Source organism: Lampetra fluviatilis, chromosome 38, assembly GCF_964198595.1.
Source record: "Lampetra fluviatilis chromosome 38, kcLamFluv1.1, whole genome shotgun sequence".
Classification (NCBI taxonomy): Eukaryota; Metazoa; Chordata; class Hyperoartia; order Petromyzontiformes; family Petromyzontidae; genus Lampetra; species Lampetra fluviatilis.
This window is the reverse complement of record NC_136312.1, coordinates 7,265,324-7,286,119: the sequence shown is the minus strand read 5'-3', so window position 1 is coordinate 7,286,119 and position 20,796 is coordinate 7,265,324. Positions and strand designations below refer to the sequence as shown.

General features: G+C 54.6%; 1 protein-coding gene across 8 annotated transcripts in view; it reads right to left on the bottom strand.

Moving 5' to 3' along the window:
* Window positions 1-20,796, bottom strand: part of LOC144945601 (IQ motif and SEC7 domain-containing protein 1-like) — a 564,126-nt gene that overhangs the window by 37,995 nt on the left and 505,335 nt on the right. For 7 of the 8 annotated variants that reach the window (XM_078874099.1, XM_078874100.1, XM_078874101.1 and 4 more), the window contains 4 exons: window positions 6,507-6,912; window positions 3,327-4,818; window positions 2,713-3,118; window positions 733-894 (listed from right to left, as the gene is read on the bottom strand). In XM_078874099.1, the coding sequence (XP_078730225.1) occupies window positions 733-894; window positions 2,713-3,118; window positions 3,327-4,812 (2,054 nt within the window). In that variant the 5' untranslated portion in view covers window positions 4,813-4,818; window positions 6,507-6,912. Of the gene's footprint in view, window positions 1-732; window positions 895-2,712; window positions 3,119-3,326; window positions 4,819-6,506; window positions 6,913-19,982; window positions 20,241-20,796 lie in introns of those variants that run through there. The other variant, XM_078874106.1, reaches the window with a different exon arrangement.

Sequence of the window (20,796 nt, the reverse complement as noted above, 5' to 3'; positions counted from 1 at the left end):
AGAGTATTTGGCTGCTATAAATTTCCACGTGATGACAGGCCACTTTGTTGGGCAATCATTTGTGGCTGGTCGTTTCTGAAAAAACAGCTATACAGTTCAATGGGCCTTACCTTGTAAAACATTATGAGAAATTAAGATAAAAAATCTCACCTCTGGACCGGTCATGCTCACAAATAGCAACCATGGCAGCATCCTCACCATTAAACTTCACATCTCTGGAGCTGCCATCGCTGATTGGCTGAACCGAGGTCACACGGGAATTTTCAGCGCTCCAATTGGTAGAAAATGGAGTCACATGAATCGGGAAAGTTTCACGGTTGACGTCTTCTAAAGATACGCGTTCGTTTGTTTTTACTTATGCGACGAAACAAAACGCATTGACGTCAGACGACTCCGGCATCAGTTGCCGACAATTGACACTGTTGGCCTTTTGAGCCCAAAACTTTACTCCCCTGCGCTTCTCTCTCCCCCCCCACACCGTGTGTCATCACACACCTGGAACACTCCACCCCGTTTCCATGGGCAGAACTGTGGCCCCTGAGTTTGGAAAAGGAACATCCTGGCCTCGTTTCAGACGCCCAAACAAATCGATCCGTTTCATCAACATGCGCTCCCGACATCACACGCACGGCGGGAGGCCAAAGCAAAGACGAGGCCCGCGCGCGCGTGTGCGTACGCGCGCCTGCGTTCGCGCACGCGCGCGTGTGTGTGTGCGTCCGTGTGGAAGCTCACTCGAGGACGTCGTGATTGAACTGCTTCTGCCGGTTGCCCAGGTACTCCCCGATCATCTGGCGGCTCAGCCCCTTGCGCTGCAGGAGGAAGTGCGCCACCCCGACCGGCATGTCCGGCACGAAGCCGCGCTCGATCAAAAACTGGATCCCGCGCTCCGGTTTCCTGCGCCCGCCGGGGGGAGGGGTGGGGGGGGTCAGTGGGCAAAGGTCACTCGGCTCGTACACAGAATGTTTGTACGTACCTCTTTCGCACTGCACGTAGACAGACGTGCTAATTGGAGGTGCATGGGAAGGACAAACTAAACGTAAAAAGCAGTAAAAAAAATGTGTTCTCAATGTAGTATTGAGGTGTAGTGTATTGTTTAGTAGTGGAGTGTATAGTAGTGTAGTGCATAGTGTAGTTTATACTAGTGTAGTGTATAGTGGGGTAGAATATAGTGTATAGTAGTGTCGTAGTGCATGGATGTATATTGAACTTCTTTCGCACCGTACGTAGCCAACCGTGCTAATTTGAGGTGCGGGGGAAGGACAACAAACTAAACGCTAAAAGTAGTTATCAAGAAATGAGTTTTCAAATTTGATGATTTAAAAGTGCATAGCTCCAGTGGCTTCCCAAGAGCATTGCAGATGGCCGCAGAAGCTCATCTGAAAGCGTACGACGTGGTGACTGTGTTTCTTCAATGGTTATCCAAAAGCCGTTACGCGATAGTTTATGCTTGACGAGATCAGCAAGGTATTTTGGTTGATGTGTGGCGAGCGCTTGGCGTGCAATCTGGATTAATATCGATGAAGCTTCACACGTGCGTGAATATCAAACCACAATTATGCTCGTCTGGTGTGTTCTTGCGCAAACACGCAAAGACAAAGATCCTCCCTCCCCGTATAGCCTTCAACAGACTTTTGGGGCAAGTGCTGTTAGCGAGCACCTATGAAGGCCAGAACAACACCCGAGGGGGTGGGTGGCCAGCACCACGCCTGGCCGCCTTTGTCTCCACACCGCCCCGCACACACACACGCACAATAATCTAATGGAATTTATTTTTCACTCAATATTGGCTAACTTTCAGCTCTGACAATTAAGAATGAGTTTGACCGGTATGCGACGAACATTGCTCTCGTATGTTTCTGGACATCAATGGAGTGGCTGAGAAAGCGCTACCCTCTTACTGTGTGGGCCAGAAGTCACTGAAACGGATCTGCACACAGACAAATATCCCCGTATAGCCTTTAACAGGCTGTTGGGGCAAGTGCTGTTAGCGAGCACCGATGAAGGCCGGCACGGCACACGGAGGGGGGCGAGTAGCCAGCACCACACCCAGCCGCCTTTGTATCAGTGTCGATGTTTACACACCGTACCAGGTACTCATTTGAGTTCGAGTCGACCTCGGGGAGACCCAGGGCCGGTTCAGATAATCTTCACTGGTGTTAGCCATGAGCGGCAATCGAACTCGGTTCACTGGAATCCTTGCGCATTGTGGCAACCGGGCTATTGCAAACCGAGCACCTAGAGTTAGTGAACACCGATTGATTCCACCACAGCACACAGTGGGTCGAGGTTGTGGGGCCAGCAGCATTTTGTCTCCCCATTGATGCCATCGGCCTCATCGCATTCAGTACGGCACTGACTTTAGGCTCACGCCCGAACTGCCCACCCTGATCCAACCCCAAATAGCCAACCTCCGACCCTTAACCCCCGTAAACCCGCACCTCACACGCTGCACCCTCCTGACACTAACCCAGGGGGGTCGGCAAACCACAGCGACAAGAGATGCCATGTCTTCCGAATTCGGTATTCCAAGTGCCGGCAGTGCACGTGAATCACGAGACGGCGGTCCAGAACAACCCACGTCGCACGAAGCCGCTAAGTTACAGCCCCGCCCCACCCGCCCAGGCCCCCGACCCTAACCGGCGCGCAACACGGCACGCCCGACCTGGCGACCCTTAACCCGGCACCGCCACCGCCGCCACCGCCGTCACGCACTTGTTGAAGAGGTTGAGGCCGATGCGGTAGTGGCGCTTGCGCAGGGTGTCGTTGCTGAAGGCGGGCGAGTCCCAGCTGTGCCGGGTCTCCCGGTGGTACGAGGGGCGGCTGAGCGCGGCGGCGGCCGCGGCGGCCTCCCCGCGGAGGCTGTCTCGCGACGACGAGCCCGAGCTGCAGTTGGCCGTCTCGTTCGAGTTGGAGTTCACCGAGTTGACGCTCTCGTTCTCGCCGTCCTCGCCGTCGGAGAAGTCCGACTCGGAGCGGCTGGCGCGGCGGTGCGTGCCGGTGTTGCCGGCGGCGTTGCCGGCGGCGGCGGAGGAGGAGGAGGACGGCGCGCAGGGGGCAGCCGTCGGCTTCACCGCGCCGCCTCCGTTCACGCCCAGGTGGCCCCCATCGGTGTGCCGGCCTACGTGGTGACATCATCATCGTCGTTGCCATCGTTATCGTCATCTTCAGCATCAACATCCTGGCTGTCATTGTCATCATCATCACCATCATCATTCTGACCATTATTGTCATCATCATCACTCTCATAATCACTGTCACTATCACCACCACCACCATCCTCACCATGCAATGGCAACTCGTTGACAAAACAGCCGACTTCGCGGTACCTGTGCGTCGCTTCACGATGACTATGGGTGCTACGTCATCCGCGGCCGCCTGCCGGTGCTGCTGCTGCTGCTGCCGCTGCTGCCGCTGCTGCTGCTGGGACCTCGCCGCTCCGCCGTGCGTGGGGCTGCCCTCCTGGTCGTCGCGCGCGTCCTGCCGCTTCAGCCCCACCCTCTCCGCCCGCTCGCTCCCGGCGTCCAGGGAGCTGTCGCTCGCCGGCTCCACCGTCAGCAGGGGGAGCCGCGCGCAGCCCGGCCCCGCCGCTGGTGGTCCGCCGGCGCCGCCGCACTCGGGGCAGGAGACGCGCCTCTGCTGGCCCCGGCCGACGCCGAGGCGCGCCGCCGAAGGGCCCTCGCGGCTCTCCGACGAGCAGCGCACCAGGTCGCAGGGCTCCGCGCGGCGCGCGCCCCCGTTTGCCCGCGTCCCCCCCTCGTGCGTCTGCTTCCGAGCGTCCCTCGCCTGCTGCTGCTGCTGCCGCAGCTGCCCGCCATGCTGATCGGTGACCACCACCGTCACCACGGTGTTGCCGACGGAGGCCGCCGCTTCGTTCGCGTCCGCCGCCGCCGCGACGACGCTCGGCGCCGGGGTCGAGTCCGGGCCCCCCTCTGGGGGGGCCGCGATGGGTTCGTCGCCCTCCGCCTGCGTGCTCTGCTGCGGGGAAAACTGCGGCGGCGGTGGCGGCAGCGGGAAGTCCCCTGCCGTGAACGCCACGGGGTCGGCGTCGTCGTCGTCGTCGTACGGAGCGGGCGGAGCGGGCGGAACGGCGACGGCACCCGCCTCCTCGCGCGCGGCGTCGCCCCTCGACCCCGCGCACCCCGGGGCGGCACCGCCGTCGTCCGCCGCGCCGGCCCGGCAGGCGGCGGCGCTCGGGCTCCGGGCGATAGGCGTCTCCGACCGGCGGGCGTCGTTGCCCAGCCGCAGGCAGCCGCGGCTCACCAGCGCGTCGTCGATGGACTCGGCGAGCGACTTGACCTGGCGCGAGAAGGCGTCCTCCAGCTCCGTGATGGTGTCGGCGAAGTCGTCCGGCGCCGACAGCGCCGACAGCGCCGAGAGGTCCATGCCGAGCGCCGACGCCAGCCCGAAGCCGCCGTGCATCCCCCCCGCCGCCGCCGCCGCGTCGCCGTCGTCCCGCGAGTCGGTCGGGGGCAGCCGGGGCGGCGGCTCGCTCGAGGCGCCGACGCCTCCTCCGTCGCGCGGCGCCGGCTCGCCGCCGTGCCGCGTCCGCCCGGGCGGCGACCCCTTCGACGCCGAGGCCGGCTCGCCCTCGCCGAAGGAGGAGCGGGCCGCGCCGGTGCCTGCGTCGGCCCCCTCGAGCGAGAGCTGCGAGCGCATGGAGGCGAGCGCGAGGCGGCGCGGCAGGCGGCTCTCGGAGAGGCAGCAGCGGAGTCGCTCAAAGTTCTTGTTCATTTGGTACTGGCGGAAGGCCGACTGGATGGTGGAGGCCGCCCTGCTGGTCAGGAAGTGGCCGCCGTACTTCCTCTCGAGCATCTCCACCTGCCACGTGCGGGGGACAGAGAGAGAGTGAAAGAAAGTGAGAGAGTGAGTGAGTGAGAGAGTGAGAGTGTGAGAGAGAGAGTGAGTGAGAGAGTGAGTGTGAGAGAGAGAGAGTGAGTGAGAGAGTGAGTGTGAGAGAGAGAGAGTGAGTGAGTGAGAGAGTGAGTGAGAGAGAGAGAGAGTGAGAGGGAGTGAGTGAGAGAGTGAGTGAGAGAGAGAGAGTGAGTGAGAGAGTGAGTGTGAGAGAGTGTGAGAGAGAGTGAGAGAGAGTGAGTGAGAGTGAGAGAGAGAGAGAGTGAGTGTGAGTGAGTGTGAGTGAGTGTGAGGGAGAGAGTGAGAGAGAGAGAGAGTGAGTGAGAGCGTGGGGATCATAGAGATTGGGGGGAGCATGGTGGGGGGGGCGCACGGCCTCCCCCCCCCACAGCAGGAACGTGGAAGAACGATCGGAGGTCCGCACAAGCGCGTGCGGACCTCCGTTTGCGTCCTGCTGGCTGGGTATTCTGCATCGCCGGTCGGCCACAATGAACCCGGCGGCGACCCACGGCCCTCCCCGCATGCTGCCCCGATCTCGGGGACTGATTTCAACTTCCTCTGGATGAGTGTCGACAAAGCAAAAAAAACTGAAGTGCTCCACGTCGGCCCGACGAAAAAAAAAACGTCCGCCTTCAATAAAGGAATCCATTCGAGTGTGCAGCTCTGAAGCCGTGGCATTACACTGGCAGGGAGCAATTGAAACATTGGTAGTGTCGGTAAAGTGACGTCGGTAAAAAAAATCATGAAATAAATGAAAACAACTACATTTATTTTATTACATTTTTTTACCTACGTGACTTTACCGAAAAAACCAAAGAGTATGAATCCTTGCAGTCACGAAAGCTTCAAATCTAGAATTGGTAGTGCCATTCATCCCGAACTTCCTTTCTAGTCCTACAAACCTCAACTCCGCAGGACGTCGTCAACTCCATCTGCACAACATCTCCTCCGTGCTTCTGCTGCTGAGACCATGACCCACGCCTCCTCGACGGCGACAACTCACCCCTCCAGACTCGGGACAATCGCAAATGCCGCCGACAAATTTGTCGCCCGTGTCCGCAAACCAGACCGCGTCACCCCATTCACCCGGATGGCTCCACCGGCTCCCAATCTCAATCGCAGATCAATTTCAAGAAGGCACTGCTCAGCAGCATCTTTTGCACCGTACGTAGCCGACCCTGCTAATTGGAGGCGCGGGGGAAAGGACAACAAACTAATCACAAAAAGCGGCTCTGAAGAAATGAGTTTTCAATCTGGATTTAAAAGTCCATAGCTCTAGTGGCTTCCTAATAAATATGACGGTGGCGATGATGACGATGGCGATGATGACGGGGATGACGACGGTGGTGATGATAATGACGGCGATGATGACGATAGTGAACATGAAGATGATGGCGATGACGGCGATGATGATGGTGATGATGATGATGATGGCGATGATGACGATGGAGATGATAATGATGGCGATGACGACGATGGAGATGATTACGACGGTGATGATGATGACAATGGCAATGACGACGATGTCGATGATGATGATGATGGCGCGATTGACGGTGGCGACGATGACGATGGCGACGATGATGACGGCGACGATGACGGTGATGATGATGGCGATGGTGACAGCGATGGTGACGGAGTCCGCGACGGCTCACCTGCTTGTCCTGGAGGTCGGCCGAGAGCTCATAGGTGCCCGACAGCGAGCGCGAGCGCTTGATCGCCTCCTCCTCCACGTGCTTCTTGGCGAAGGCGGACGACGCAGAGGCGGACGACGACGACGCCGACGACGAGTTGACGGAGCAGCCGTGCTGCAGGCGGAGACGCCGCGACGACGCCGCCGCCGACGGGTGGTGGAAGGACGGCGGCGACGACCGCAGCTGGGGCGGGTGCCGCTCCGGCCCCGCGGGCCCCTCGGCCTGGCCAGACCGCTGGCCGTGCGCCTGGTGGGGGTGAGGAGGAGGAGCGTGGTGGGCCTGCGGCGCCGGCGCCCCGGGGACGGAGGGCCCGTGAGCGGAGGCCTGCCGGTCGACGCCCACGGAGGCTCCCGTCTCGCCCTCCACGCTGCATGTGGGGAGGTGGGAGGGGGCGGAACGACGGTCACCGGTCACGATCGTCGCCGCCGGCCAAAGTCGTCGGCATTGTTGCCGCCAGCCGAGGCATCGCGAGCCCTCGGCGCTGCCGGTTTCACGCGTGCCGATATGTGCGGACGGTTAAAGGGCTGCGGGTTTTTGTTTTTGCCGAACGGTAGGATGTGGACAAAAACAACCGCGTGTTTCAACTGACAAGAGCGGCAACAGCTGCGTACAGACCACGGACAGGAGGACGGGCAGACAGCAGAGACAGCACGAGTGTGTTATGAGCGCTTGTTAATGTTTGTTATCCTGTAGGACACTTATGCTGTGGCATGGGTCCCTGTTCCCTGCACCTGTCAAACCCATACCCGGGATTTCAATTGGTGGCTGCTCTACACCCTCGACACGAGACCAAGTCACCGAAAAATTCCAATTCCCCCCACCACCACTGGCTCCAAACGGTTCAATCCTGGATTAATTTCAAGATCCCTCTCACCACCTTCAAGGTCCTCCGTGCACTCGCCGCTTGCCAACATCTCTCATCTCACACTTCGCTCTGGCAAGCGGGACCTTCCGTTGAAGCCGCCCGAATCGACCTTTGCTCAGTAAGAGGTCGGTTACTCTCCTCCACTGCCCCCACAGTCTGGAACTCCCTTTCCCCGGTGCATCCACGCTTCAACGTTCGTGAAGAACCGCTCGCACACACACAACGGTTCATCACGTGACCACCGGTCGCCCTCTTAGTAGCAGCGGCTTCTGGCTGGCCGTCGAACAAAGAGGGTCACCGCGTCGCGCTCTTTCAGGTGCGCTTTTGCGGCCGTCTGGAACGCTCTTCCTTACAATATTAGGGATCCGCTGGGAGCTACGCACTTGTAAAACTAGACTGAAGACGCATTTCTTTCGAACTGCTTTTTGTGTTTAGTTTGTTGTCCTTCCCCCCCCGCACCTCTGATTCGTGTGGTTGGCAGCGTATGGTGTGAAACAAGTTCAACATACATACACGCTTGCTTTCAAATGCTTCCGTAAAAAATAGAACATTTCATTTCGACGAATTTATTCATCAATTTTTTTAAAATTATTAAAACCAACAGCTGCACCGCGGCTCGCAGAAGTGAGCATTAATTGCCCAGGACAAAGTATTTGCACCGTGCACTCAACACACTCTGCATCGGCACATTTCTTTCCGTCTTAATAACTTCGTCGGACGCTCGGGATTTACATTGGTCCCGGGGGGGGGGGGGTGGGGGGGTGGGGAGAAGATTACGTTCAATAATAAATACAACCCCCAAACAGACGGGAGCAGCGCACTCATGAACGTGTCCGCTACAATAAAAAAACGAGTTAAATATGAGCAATACGTATGTCCTATACGCGTCGTAAAATTTCTATCTGCTGCTCCCCACTATTTTTTTTTTTTGCCCGTGAGAGCGAGTGACTGAGCGCCTGATGTACATTGTAATAATGATAATATTCTGAAGAGTGACGAACACATGTTGGCACGACAAGCCTTGTACGTGGCGTGGCGGTTGCCAAATACAAGGACTGACCATCTAGGCTCAAACCTGCTCAGCTCACGAGACTCCGATGAGCACGGTTGGCTACGTACGGCGCGAAAGAAGGTCAACGAGACTGGGCGTACGTCAGCCGATAAGGTTAGAGGCAAATAATAAGCTCATCGGTCAAAACACCATTCAATAAACGCACGCATTCATAAATCAAAATTCGGGACCAATTTTCTTCCATCAAGCGCGCGCGAGCGGCATTTGCGGCTGCATTGGCATTTTAACGCGGCGTGCCGACTTTGCTGTTTGTTGTTGGTGTTGTTGTTGTTGTTGTCGTCGTTGTCGTCGTAGTTGTTGTTGTTGTGCCAGAAGGCAGCAGACTGATGATGTCCTCTATAATCGGGAGCATAATGGGGCTTGCGTGGCTGACAGCCACTTGATTTAGCACCTCATTTACAGCTGAATATCGGACATTTCATTTGAGAGTAGGGGGGGGGGCGGTGAGTGGGTGGTGGAAAGTGGGGGGGGGGGGGGGCTGTGGGAGGGATGCCAGCCCTGCCCTTATGGTTTCTGAGCAGTCCCTTGGGAGGAGAGGGTTGGAGGTAAAACCCCAAAAAAACATCGTGATGCATGCTTATCAGCGACAGTGAAGTGTAGTCCACCAAGATTTAGGAAACAACCGTACACTGATCTATGTCGCAGAGCCATACAACTCCACCGTTGTAAATTAATCACCGGAAGAGCGCTCCAGAGTGGTTTTTAAATGTACAACAGTTATCATTCCCCACTCCCACGATGTGCCGTCATGTAATTGAACAGTGATCCCTTGATAGACGGACTTCTAGTCTCATGAACGTTGGATTTAATGCCATTATTTTAATGTAAAAAATAGAGAAAAACAACAAATAAACACTGACATCACAAAATAATACTTGTCAATCTCCAGTACTATATTAATAAGAATGAAAGTTACGTTTCTTCACTGCGTTTATTTTATTTACGTGAGTTTTTAATACGGTACAGTGTAAAATATAATATTATTTTCAACATAAATTGTCTTTGTTGTTTGCAATATGAATGGTAAGTTATGAAGTGTTAACAGTATAAAACGGGAAGTTCCTAAGGCTGGGAACGCCTCCTAATCGTACTAACGTCACAAGTGATTCACTATACGAAGTTGCAATATGTACGAATGAAACTCCAGGGACGCATCAACTGAGAATATCGAGGTGTTACTGTTATACCACTACTACTGCCACCAGGCAAAGAATCCAACGGGAAATCCCAAAACAGACGTTGCGTTTGCTTCGTGTGAGGCTGTGAAAGTTGAAATCTGTTTGTGGAACTTCTCCGTTTAAACCCTCGCACACTCTGCTATGAGATACATAACTCAAAATAATCATCATCGGCAGAGGGGGAGGGGGGGGCATCTGGAAGAGAATATATCTAGAAAAATAAATAAGTTGACTACATGTATCATGTAGTTTTGTATCCAACTAAGAGCCCATTGTCTTAACATCTGCCAGACCCCGAGGAAGTCAGCCGATGAGACACTTCGTCGAAACTGGGCCAGAAGGTTTGCTTGTCTGGAATCAACGATTTGGAAATGATGCACATCCCCCAGAAGGCTGTGCGATTAATGTGTTGTGTAAGAAATACTTTTAATTTGTACGTGGAGACACGGATGTGAGACGCGTATCGGCTGCGTATTTATTCTGCTATGGGATGTTTGTCACGTGTCAATTCAATCGATCGTTTGAATTCTCCGGGCTAGCCGAATTAAGCGTAGAAAACAAATGATAGAGAGATATGCAGTCGCCACTTGAGAACCCGGTCTTTATTACAGGTGACAATGATTTGGCTGCTATACATTTTTCACGTCATAAGCCACTTCGTTGTGGCCAGGTCGCTTCGGAAAAAGACGCTAATAGCTCAGTGGGCTTTACCTGGTAAAATAAAAAATAGTTTTAGTTTCGTGATTTGTTTACCTTTCCTATACTTTGCACTCCTATCGTGTTTTTGTATTGTTTGTTGTAACTTTCGGGTCTTAATTGATTGTGTTCACGCTTACGGTGACTTTCAAACCGCATTCCATTCTCTTCCTCTCCCCCCTCCTCTTTTGCGAACATAGATGGACTCGTCCATCTGACCAACTGCCAAATCGCTGTCCGTGGTGCTGACGTTAAGAAAAAAACGCCACTTTTTTCAAATTTTCTTGCTGTGGATGTCACACCTGATGATGATTGCTTGTGTTGCAGTCGAAACGTCGTGAGAATTGTATTATTTAATATTTTTATTATTTAATTGTTTTCCTTCTACGTGACTTTACCGAAAAAAACAATAATATGAATCCCTGCAGTCACGAAAGCTTTAAATCAAAACTTTCTGACCCGTTCCCCTACTGGACATCTCGGATAAAAGAGCTTCACGGCTCATCGGATTCTTCCAGCATGACCAAAGCCGCCGCGTCTGATTCTCACCACCTCGGCATCCAACCTTTAGGTAGCTGTCAGGGCTGGCTCGGCGCCATGAACGCTGAGCCACGTGATCACCTCCACACAGTGCTTTACCGAACTACGAGTGGAGTAAGGAGCAGTTGAACCACGACCGCTGAGCGTGATCGGCAAGGTTCTCGTACCACGCCGAAGATTGCCGAATCGAGGCCAGTTGACGGGCTTGCTCATTTTTGCCGCCCGCGCGGCACAGGTTTGGTTTTGAACCGCGGGACGACAACAACAAAAAGGGGTCGGTCAATTGCCGTGGCCTCTTCTGAATTCTGCGCCGTGTCTTCTGCAGTAAAAAAGACGAGATTGTTTTGGTCCTCCAAATAAAAAGAAAGCGGCCACGGGTGACTCCGTGTGTGCGCGAGAGAGCGACAGACGGGCGCCCAAGACGACCTTGAAAGTCGACATTAAACCTCCAGGAGGGCGGCCGCGACCCGTGGCGCTATTTGACTATTTTTATTTTTTAACCGGGCAAGGCCCCATTGAGATGTACGGCAATTTTTTCAAGAAGCCGCCCGGCCATCACAAATTGTAGCTCGCACGAAGTGGATTGTCATGTGGACGTTTATAGTCGCGGCCAGATACCCGAAACCCATGTTCATTCTAAATGTGGAGGGAAATACCGGGGACCCGACGAAAATTCCGTGCCATCATGGGGGGACATAAAATGCAAACGCCACATATACAGGCGTCAGGGTCGGTGTTGGGGTCGAACCCACGAACCTCCTGTATACCAGGCGAGGTAGTTAACATCTCGCCACCGTGGCACGATGAGAGTCGAGGCGCCGAGAGCACCGCACCGGAGCAAGGGTTCAGAGAGCGGTGCCGGAGGGCACCAGCCGGGTGAATCACAGCGTCCGGCAAATTACAATTGAGTGGCGCTTTCCTGGGACCATTTCTATCAGCAGTGGCATCACGCATCATCAGCGAGTACAAGGTAGGAGCAGGCGCGGTGCACGTGCGCCAGAGACCAGGCAGAAGGCAGCTGCCTCTCCCTGTGAGCGGTCGTTCCTCTCCCTCGCCTCCCGCCTATGATGGGAACGAATTTTACGCCACATTTAGTTCATATTCCCGACACCCCCCTGGCACCCATCTGGATGACCCTCCTCCCCAGGCGTACAGCGTCTTGACACACAATCATATCCGGACGCTCCGTGAGCGAGGGGGGAGGAGGAGAGGGGGGGGAATGCAGCATCGCGCTTTCGATGTTTGTGTGTGCGCTTGAGTGCGCAAACAAAAGGCAGAGCAGCGGTTGGCGCGCTGCGCTACGAACCCGGCGGCCTGAGTTCGAATCCCACTCGCGGCCAACACCAGTGACGATTATCTGAGCGGGAGCTGGGCTTCCCCGAGGTCGACTCAGCCTCAAAATGAGTAGCTGGTGCAGTGTGTGTAAACATTGCCACAGGGGAGACAAAGGCGGCCGGGCGTGGTGCTGGACACCGACCACCTCGTGTGTCGGAGCTTGCCCCCAACCGTCTGTTAAGGCCGCACGGGGGATGTTGGTCTTGTTTGTCTTTGTGTGAAACTAAAACAAGTCAAAGTCATCTGATGCTCGAAATGAGCGAGGAGGTGGTGCTCATCTCCAAGTTTACAGCCCTGTGCCACCGGCGAAGATTCCACATTCCTATGGCAGGGCCGAGTCTATCCATAAGACAACCGCTGTTGGCTTCCCCACAAAGTGGTACTCATTTTATTGATCCCCAGCCGGAGTCAATGCGGGAGTCAATGCCCAACCAGGATTTGAACTCGCAACCTTCTGACTTATAAGCCACTCGCTCCACCGCTGAGCCACCTGGCTGGATCATGGATGCATCCCGCAACTGACGCGGCCTCAACGAGCAAAGCCGGCGATTTACAAGTGGAGGAAGCCTCGCCGAGTGTGAATCACGTCTTTCTTTCTTTCTTCTCCTTCCAGGACGGGGGGGTCGTGCAACTGGCCGGGAATGTCCGGCCAACGGCGCAGTCAGTGCGAACTGCGGTCACGAACGATAACGCATGGCCGGGAGCCGAAGCCTCGCGTCTGATTTAAGGTCAGCGCAGTGGAAGATGCGGGGATGGTGGGGGGCGGGGGGGAGTCGCAACGCTCGTAAAAATACGACAACGCGATAAATAATGCACAAAATACGCAAAACCGCTCGCGCGGCACTCAGACCCACGCGATGCTGCATCGCCGCATTCCAGGAAACCCATCTGTCGTGCCGCCGAAGCTCCGTTTACTGTTAGGTGTCTTCGCAATTCATTACGCGACACGTTACACTGCGCCTGCGGACTGCAGCAGCATCGGTAATCAGTAAAAGGCCTCGACTCCTCATCCAAGACACAAGGCGATTTTAAGCATGCGGAGCCACACACGTTTCGGGCGGCCACGCCAAGGCTGGCAGTCGCTGCTCGTCGGCTTCCAAGGAGCACGCTGGATGGTGCCCGGATGATGGCTCGGCGATTTTAAATGGTCTCATTTTTCAGATGACGAAGTAGACCAGCAGACAATGTCTCCCTCGCATGTCTGTCTCTCCGCATATAAAATCATTCTTTGCACAACCCATGTCTCTCCGCCTATGAAATTATTTTATGGCGGCCTTCTGGGAGTGCATAATTTCAGCAGCATCGATTTGTATCAATGTTGAAACTCTTTCGCACCACACGTAGCCAACCGTGCTAATCAGATTCGGCACAAGCAAACTCTGGACCGGTTTCGACACACGGTGTCTCATCAGCAGTCAGGCCTGCTTGAAGAAATGCTGGTGAACTGCCAGATGTTTAAAGGCAAGGGGCCCTCTCTAAAAAATATAGATTGATGCAAAATAATCATTCCCGTAGTTTTTCGAGCACGAGCTGTAAGTGTGGAGTGTGTGTCTTTTGAACACGTAGGCTTTGGCGACCAATATTATCCACTCGAAGTTTTCGGGTTAGTTCGCGTGAATATAAATGTGTCATAAAAGCCACGCCACCGCCCGACACAGCCAACTTGCAAGGTTGCGTCACGTAAATGAAACATCACGAGCACAGCAGAACGGTGTACTTAAGAGCAAACCCACAGCATCTACAATTTGAGTCGGACGTTTCGCTGGCAATTACAACCATCCTCATCAGGCGGACAGACAGAGTTGTGGAGTATTCCTCCTTATTTCGGTCTAAAATAGAGAGATACACGTGATGTCCTTACTTGTGAGCCAATCAGTAGGCCTCGGCAAGGTAAGGTAATTTACCCTTTTAACCGGGTAAAAGGGTAAAATGGTAAAGGTGTCGACATGCCAAGGGGAAAGGTAAAGGGTGGAGTAAAGGTAGCGCGGAAGTATTATCCGGTAAATACCTTGTTTACCGCTCGCTAAAAGCTCCGTGGTGCAGTCTGTGGCCTTCAATTAAAATTGGAATCATCGAGAGTATTCTATATGAATGAAGCGCTCTGCCTCGCGTCTACCTGTTACAAACCTTGTTCATGTGTAGTACCCCAGTAATTACCCTGTAATTGGGTAATTTGTATGGGGGAAGGGTAAAAGGTAGGGTAAAGGTAGGCTCGTTGTTTTTACCTTTTACCTTACCTTGCCGAGGCCTACCAATCAGGTACGAAGACCAGAGGGAGCGGCGGGGGGGGGGGCAGTAATGTATGTGTCTTTGTTTGTGGCATGTGGCATGTGTTTAACTGTTTCACTGTGCTCACTAACAGCACTTGCTCCAATAGTCTGTATGGTCATAGGGGGATATTTGTCTTTGCTTTTGATGTGTCGTGCATGTTGTAGTGCCACAATGCACAACGTCAGTGGCCATTTGGTGTCCGAAACTGGCCTCTGCATCCTTGGTGTGGTGCATTCGCATCAATCTACGTGGTGCTGGCTACAAACACAAGACCCATCGTTGGCCACACCGCATTTAATCGCCACTCACGATGAACAAGCGTTGGCCCCCAACAGTCTTCAGGGAGAAACGTCGCCGCTCGCTCAGACTTTGGAAACACGTTTGCCCTCTCGCTGCGTTATTTTGAATGACCCCCTCTCTCAAATACAAGTACCCCGGGGATGGGGGGGGGGTGGGCAGGCTGAGGAATGTGCGGCACACGGACGTGATTCGTCCGTCCAGGAAAAAATAGATTGTTGTTGGTCTTGTTGTTCTTTGCTTGTTTATATTTTATTTTTGACACCCACTGGCTAAAAATAGCCGTAATTGGATTTCTCCAGATGAAAAAAAAGGCTAGAGCGAGTGTGAGTGAGCCGCCTATCTCTTGCTGCCTGAACTATTTTCTAACTGTCCAGACCTCTAAATTGAAAGTGAAGGGCAAGAGCAATTGGTTTATCCTCTCAGGGCAAGACGGATGCATTAATACGCTTGTGGGAGGCGAAGTGGTGGGAATTTACGATTGCAGTCCAGCCCCTCTGTCTTGTTCCTTCGGTTCACTCGTCCACCCTCGCCTGAGCTGTACCCGCATTCGATCGCTCGCTCGCACCGCTCGCCCCCATGCTCACAACGACAACAGCAGCGGCGGCCATTTTCCACTGAACGACTGTGACGTCACCACAACAGCTCGTGCCAAGCCCAAGTGCAAGTTCGAGGCCACGTCAAGTGCCGCAGGCTCGCTTGCACCTTGGGTAAGCTGGCCGAGACGACCGGCAGATGCGCTCGCTGTTGCTCACGGGACAGGCGTAAGAGGTTGCATCGTTCGGATCATCTCGTTGGTTTTTTTCTGTGAGCGTCACAACGTAACAGCTCACACGTGCACCGGAGCCCTCACCCGCCCGTCCGCCCGCTTCACTCCAGCGCTACGTCCACACCCAAATATCGGAGTGCCTCGGGTGGTGAGTGAACTTTGCTGAAGATGCTTACTTGCAATGTAAACTAAACTATTTAAGCTGGACAATTTTGCATTTTATTTTACCAGCAGGTAAGGCCCACTGAGCTAGAGAGCTCTTTTTCAGAAGCGACCTGGCCACACAAATGATATGCTCAACGAAGTGGCTTATCATCACGTGGAAATTTATAGCAGCCAGATACTCTGAAGCGCACGTTGATTCTAAATGTGAAGGGAAAAACCGCAGGACCCGGAGAAATCTCCACGCGACCACGGCAAGAGTGAACATGCAAAGTCGAAATCTACAGCCGTCAGGGTCGGCATCGAACCCACGGCCTCCTGCATAGAAGTGCGAGGGAGATAACGTCTCGCCACCGCCGGGGTGCCTTAAATGTGCATTTGCGCTCAAGAAGCCGTATCTCACGCTGCCCAGCTCGGGGCGGCCGGACTGCCGGCGGAAATCTACGCCGTGACGCTTCGCCGCTTTTTCTGCATCGCGCGGATCACAAGCGTGAGCGAGGGGGTGGAACCTAACGGCCGCTGCCTGCCAGGACTGGGCGTCGCTGTGGGTCCTGTGGGTGGGTGGCTGCTCGATGAAACGAGGAGAAGCATCAACAACAACATTTTTGTTTTTGTTCACGCCGAGTGTGAGCATCAATGCAGCGATGCCTTGCTTGAGGCGGAGGGGGGGGAGATGAAAGACGCTTGTGAGCAAGTCCAAACTCTCGTTACCTCAGACAGCTTTGATTTACTTTTACGGATTAATGGCTCATTGTTCTGAGGGGGAATACGTGCGTCCGCAATTCGAGTGAAAGAGCGTTTCTAAAAGGCGACACGTGCGTTTCATGCGAACACGGTCGAGGAGGGATCACGAAAGCGCCAAATAACCCACAATGCACCTGATCTCATCAGGGCCGAACCGCTATGCAACGCCGACGCTATTGGGCAGCAGCGAGCGGCGCAGCAAAATGGTCACCGCCGTCTACTGGACATCTGTGAAAAAAAGAGCTTCATAGCTCATCGGATTCCTCCAGTCTAAATTTAAAAAATTTTGTGATAAAATATTCTGGTTCTGAAAATACATCGTTGCACTGTGTTTGTCTAATGCCACGTCTAGGCTGCCCCCCCCTGCACTTCACCAACACGCAGCGGTGAAGTATGGTCAAAACAACCCCCACGACTGGCATTGGAGGGGGGGGGGGGACCCTCATCCGGTATTGAATCGACAAAGGGGGGGAGAGGGGGGGGGCCGTGCGCGTGCGTGTACGTGCGAGGTCTCACTGGAGCCTTCGCCGGCGGGACGCTTGCGTGCATCTACTTTATTTCTCTCTCTTTCTCTCCTCGCGGCGACGCCGTCTTCAAAAACAAAAGGCTCGCTAGCGGCGGTTACTTAAGATGCAGCAGCCGTGCCAGGGCGACGGTCGTGAGCGAGGCAGGGGCCGAGGGAGATCGGGCGCCCGGCCCATCCTCTTTGAGCGGTCGCGGCCCGCGCGTCCGTTTAAAGGGCGGACGGTCACGCGATTCGAACGGTCTGTCGACTGCGGCGAAGGCCGCGACCTCGGCTGCTGTGCGGCTCGGCGAGCCTCACGGCGTTGCTGTAAATAATCGGACGAGCGGCCGTGGTGCGAGCGACCGAGGGGGTATTCTTTTGAGTTTGAGATGAGATTATTATTCGACGCTTTGTTGGATTTATTTTTCTGTTTTTCTCTCTCTCGCCCCCTCCCCCGTCGGGCATTTAAAAATGTTCGTGTCAGATCAGACACACCGCAGCCGTTTCTCGTCTTGTCTTTTGTTATTTAAAAACACGTCAGATACATTTTTTTTCGAGGGCGAACACGCGAACACGAAAAAAATGCCACACGGAGGTCGTTTTTCAGGACGAGCGAAATGAGAGGCGGGAGCCCGAGTGAAAGCGGAGGAGGAGGACGTTCGTGGCCAGGCAAGGGGCACTCGCTGCGAGGAGTTTGCGACCAGAGGCGTTCACCACTCCCCCGCGAAACAAACACGGTGCCTGCCGCCGCCACTGCCGCCGCCACAGCCACAACCGCAGCCTCCTCGAAGCTTCGCCGTCGAGAAAAGAAGACGGTTTGCCGTCGGCTCCCAACATTGCTCCGCGCCGTGTTTTCCCAGCAGCGTCGCTCGTTTTGTACTTGGGTCCGGGGCATTCGCCGCCAGCGATATTTCACGGAGAGAAACTTCGATCGCCGTTTAACCCCCGCCCACCACCGCCCCCTACCCCACCTCACACACTCGTGGGTACTTTCTGGAGGTAATCCCGGTGTTCTCGCACACATATTAAACGCTCATTAATGGCGTTGGCCAAACATCACAATAAAGGGATGGCAGAACTTGGGCAACTGTTGGCGCCGGTTCTGGCTCTTGTCTGTGGTTCCTCGCGCCTCCGTGCGATTCTAAAGCGCTTCGAGATGCAATTTGCATTGGTGACGGAATACAGTATATTTACAAAAAAATACAAATTTATTATCATAAGCTTTATATGGCTCCTGCCGCTAACACGGCGACGCACGACCTGCTGTTTGCAAGCCACCTCACACACGGGATCTTTTACGGGTCACAAAACGCCGAGATGAGGCCTGGACGTGACCTGGTGACCTCTGAACGCGAGGGAGTGGGGGGGAGGGGGGCGGTTGAACGCGACATCCGGGGCCATGCAGCGAAATGCGTGCACGCCCAAACGTATGCACGCAGGGTCCCGTGGGCATTGCTGGGCTCAGCTGAGGTATATACTCGGGGTTAATGCCCTTCGTAGACTTCATCACACACATGACGGGCTTCTGCATTTGCACACTCAATTTAACGCACGCATGTCTTGCGAACACTCAACATTAAGCACGAATCGCGTGCGTTTTGGCACAACAAAGATCCCCCGTATAGCTTGAAGAGACTGTTGGGGCAAGTGCTGTTAGCGAGCACCTTTGGAAGGCCAGTTCGGCACATGAGCGAGTGGGTGTCCAACACCACGCCTGGCAGCCTGTCTCTTCCCAGTGACGATGTTTACACACCGCACCAGGTACTCATTTGAGACTGAGTCGACCTTGGGGAGGGCCCAGGGCCGGTTCAGATAATCGTCACAGATGTTGGCCGTGAGAGGGAATCGAACTCGGGTCGCCGGGTTCGTAGAGCAGCGTCGCGCTCACCGCTACACTACCACTCCCCACTGCATTTGCACACTCAATGTAACACACGCGTGTCTTGTGCACACCTCAACATAAAAAATAAGGCACATGCATTGCACAACAAAGATCCCCCCGTATAGCCTGAACATTCCGTAAGAGCAAGGGCTCTTAGCGAGCACCTATGAAGGCCGGCAAGGCACACGAGGGGGTGGGTGACCAACACCACGACCTCTCTGCCTAGTTGCGATATTTACACATCGCACCGGGTACTCATTTGAGATGAGTTGACCTGGTGCGCTGCACATCCGACACGCACACGCGCGGCTATATTATGCAGCGCAAAATGCAAGACGAAGTTTCATTCACTCAGTGTGTTTACACGTGCGTCTGTCTGTGTGTCCGCAGACAGCAATGAGAAATGCTGAACAACAGAAAAATAGATTAATATAAAATAGAATGTGCAAGCCGCATGCTAAAATACATTCGTGTGCATCCATATATAACGCACGAATATAATGTAACGGAGTAATTTAATATATACTGTATAGCATGTAAACAGGTTAATGAGAGGCGGTGTGTAGGCTTAATCCAGCAGAGGATTGACCATGGCTGATAGTGACGATGTATGATGATGTACAGTAATAAATATATACACAACAGGCGACGTTTCGGGCAATGGCCCTTCTTCACGGAGCACACAAAACGATAGTTCATAAATAATCACGGTCGTGCTCAGGTCGTTACTTGTGCGAACGCAGCAGAAGCATCGGCAAGCAACTGATTACAGCAATCGACTGGTGTCCACCCCACCCCCACCACCGTCATAGAAACACGGCGTTTCCAGCAGCGGCTCAAAAACCAGAGACAACAAATTATGCCCAAGGACCATAACATTGAGCTTTGGGGGAAATCTACGAGCTGTGGTTGCTCCCAACAAACAAAAAAAACACAAATAAGAACTGCACCGCCACATGAATAAAAACAACAAACGCACACAAGTCAGAATATTTATACTGGAGGAATCCGATGAGCTAGCAGAGGCCACGCGCGCGGACGATCAACACGACGCGCGCGCGGGGCGGCGGTTGGGGGCGGCGGGGGGGTATCTCCGTCAGGTGTGCCGAGCGTCTCCCTACCTGTCGGACGGCTCATTCTCAACCAGGGAGGACCTCTCAGAGCGACAGCTGATGCACCACATGGCCAAAGCGAGCGCCGCTCCGCAAGTGGCGCGCTCTCTCTCTCATCACATGGCTCCGCCGTGCAGATCGATCGCGCGCCCGTCCCGCGCCCGGGGCCCGCTCAGCATCGGTCACGCCGATCCGCAGGCCCCGTTCGCCATCTCAAGTAGTCCCTTGTTGTCACATCCATCCCGACCGCCCCGTGTCACCACCCCTCCCGCACCACCACCACCGCAGCCACCGCCGCCACCCCTAACTGCTCCCTCTACCCCCCCTCTCCCTCTTTCCCCGGTGTAGCGCAGCCTCCAGTGACACCGCGAACGACAAACGCGCCGATTGGAGAGGAGAGAATATTTAAAGATGAAGAGAAGAAAAAATAATAATACTGCGCACGAAAAGAAAAATAATAAAGGGAGGAGGCGAACGTGAAATGACAAGAGGCTCAAATCTGTCCACGTTTGGTTGTGGAAATCGCGAAGGTGACACCGGATGGAGGATTCAGAATCTTGTTACGGAGGGGAAATTGACAAGAAGCTTGCGACGCGCTGGATCGGCGCGTGCGTGCGCGCGCGTGCGGAGCTGCGGCGCGAGATGCAAGGTGGTGTTCCGCCGTGGTTGGAGAGCGAGATGGAGAGAGAACGATGAGAGAGGGGGTTGGAAGTGGGGGGGGGGGAAGCGAGCGAGGGAGAGTGCGGTGGGGTGGGGGTGTTTAGGGACGTCCTATGCCTTCAGCCTCTAAGTGATGCCTGCCGAGTGCGGGAGACCGAGGGAA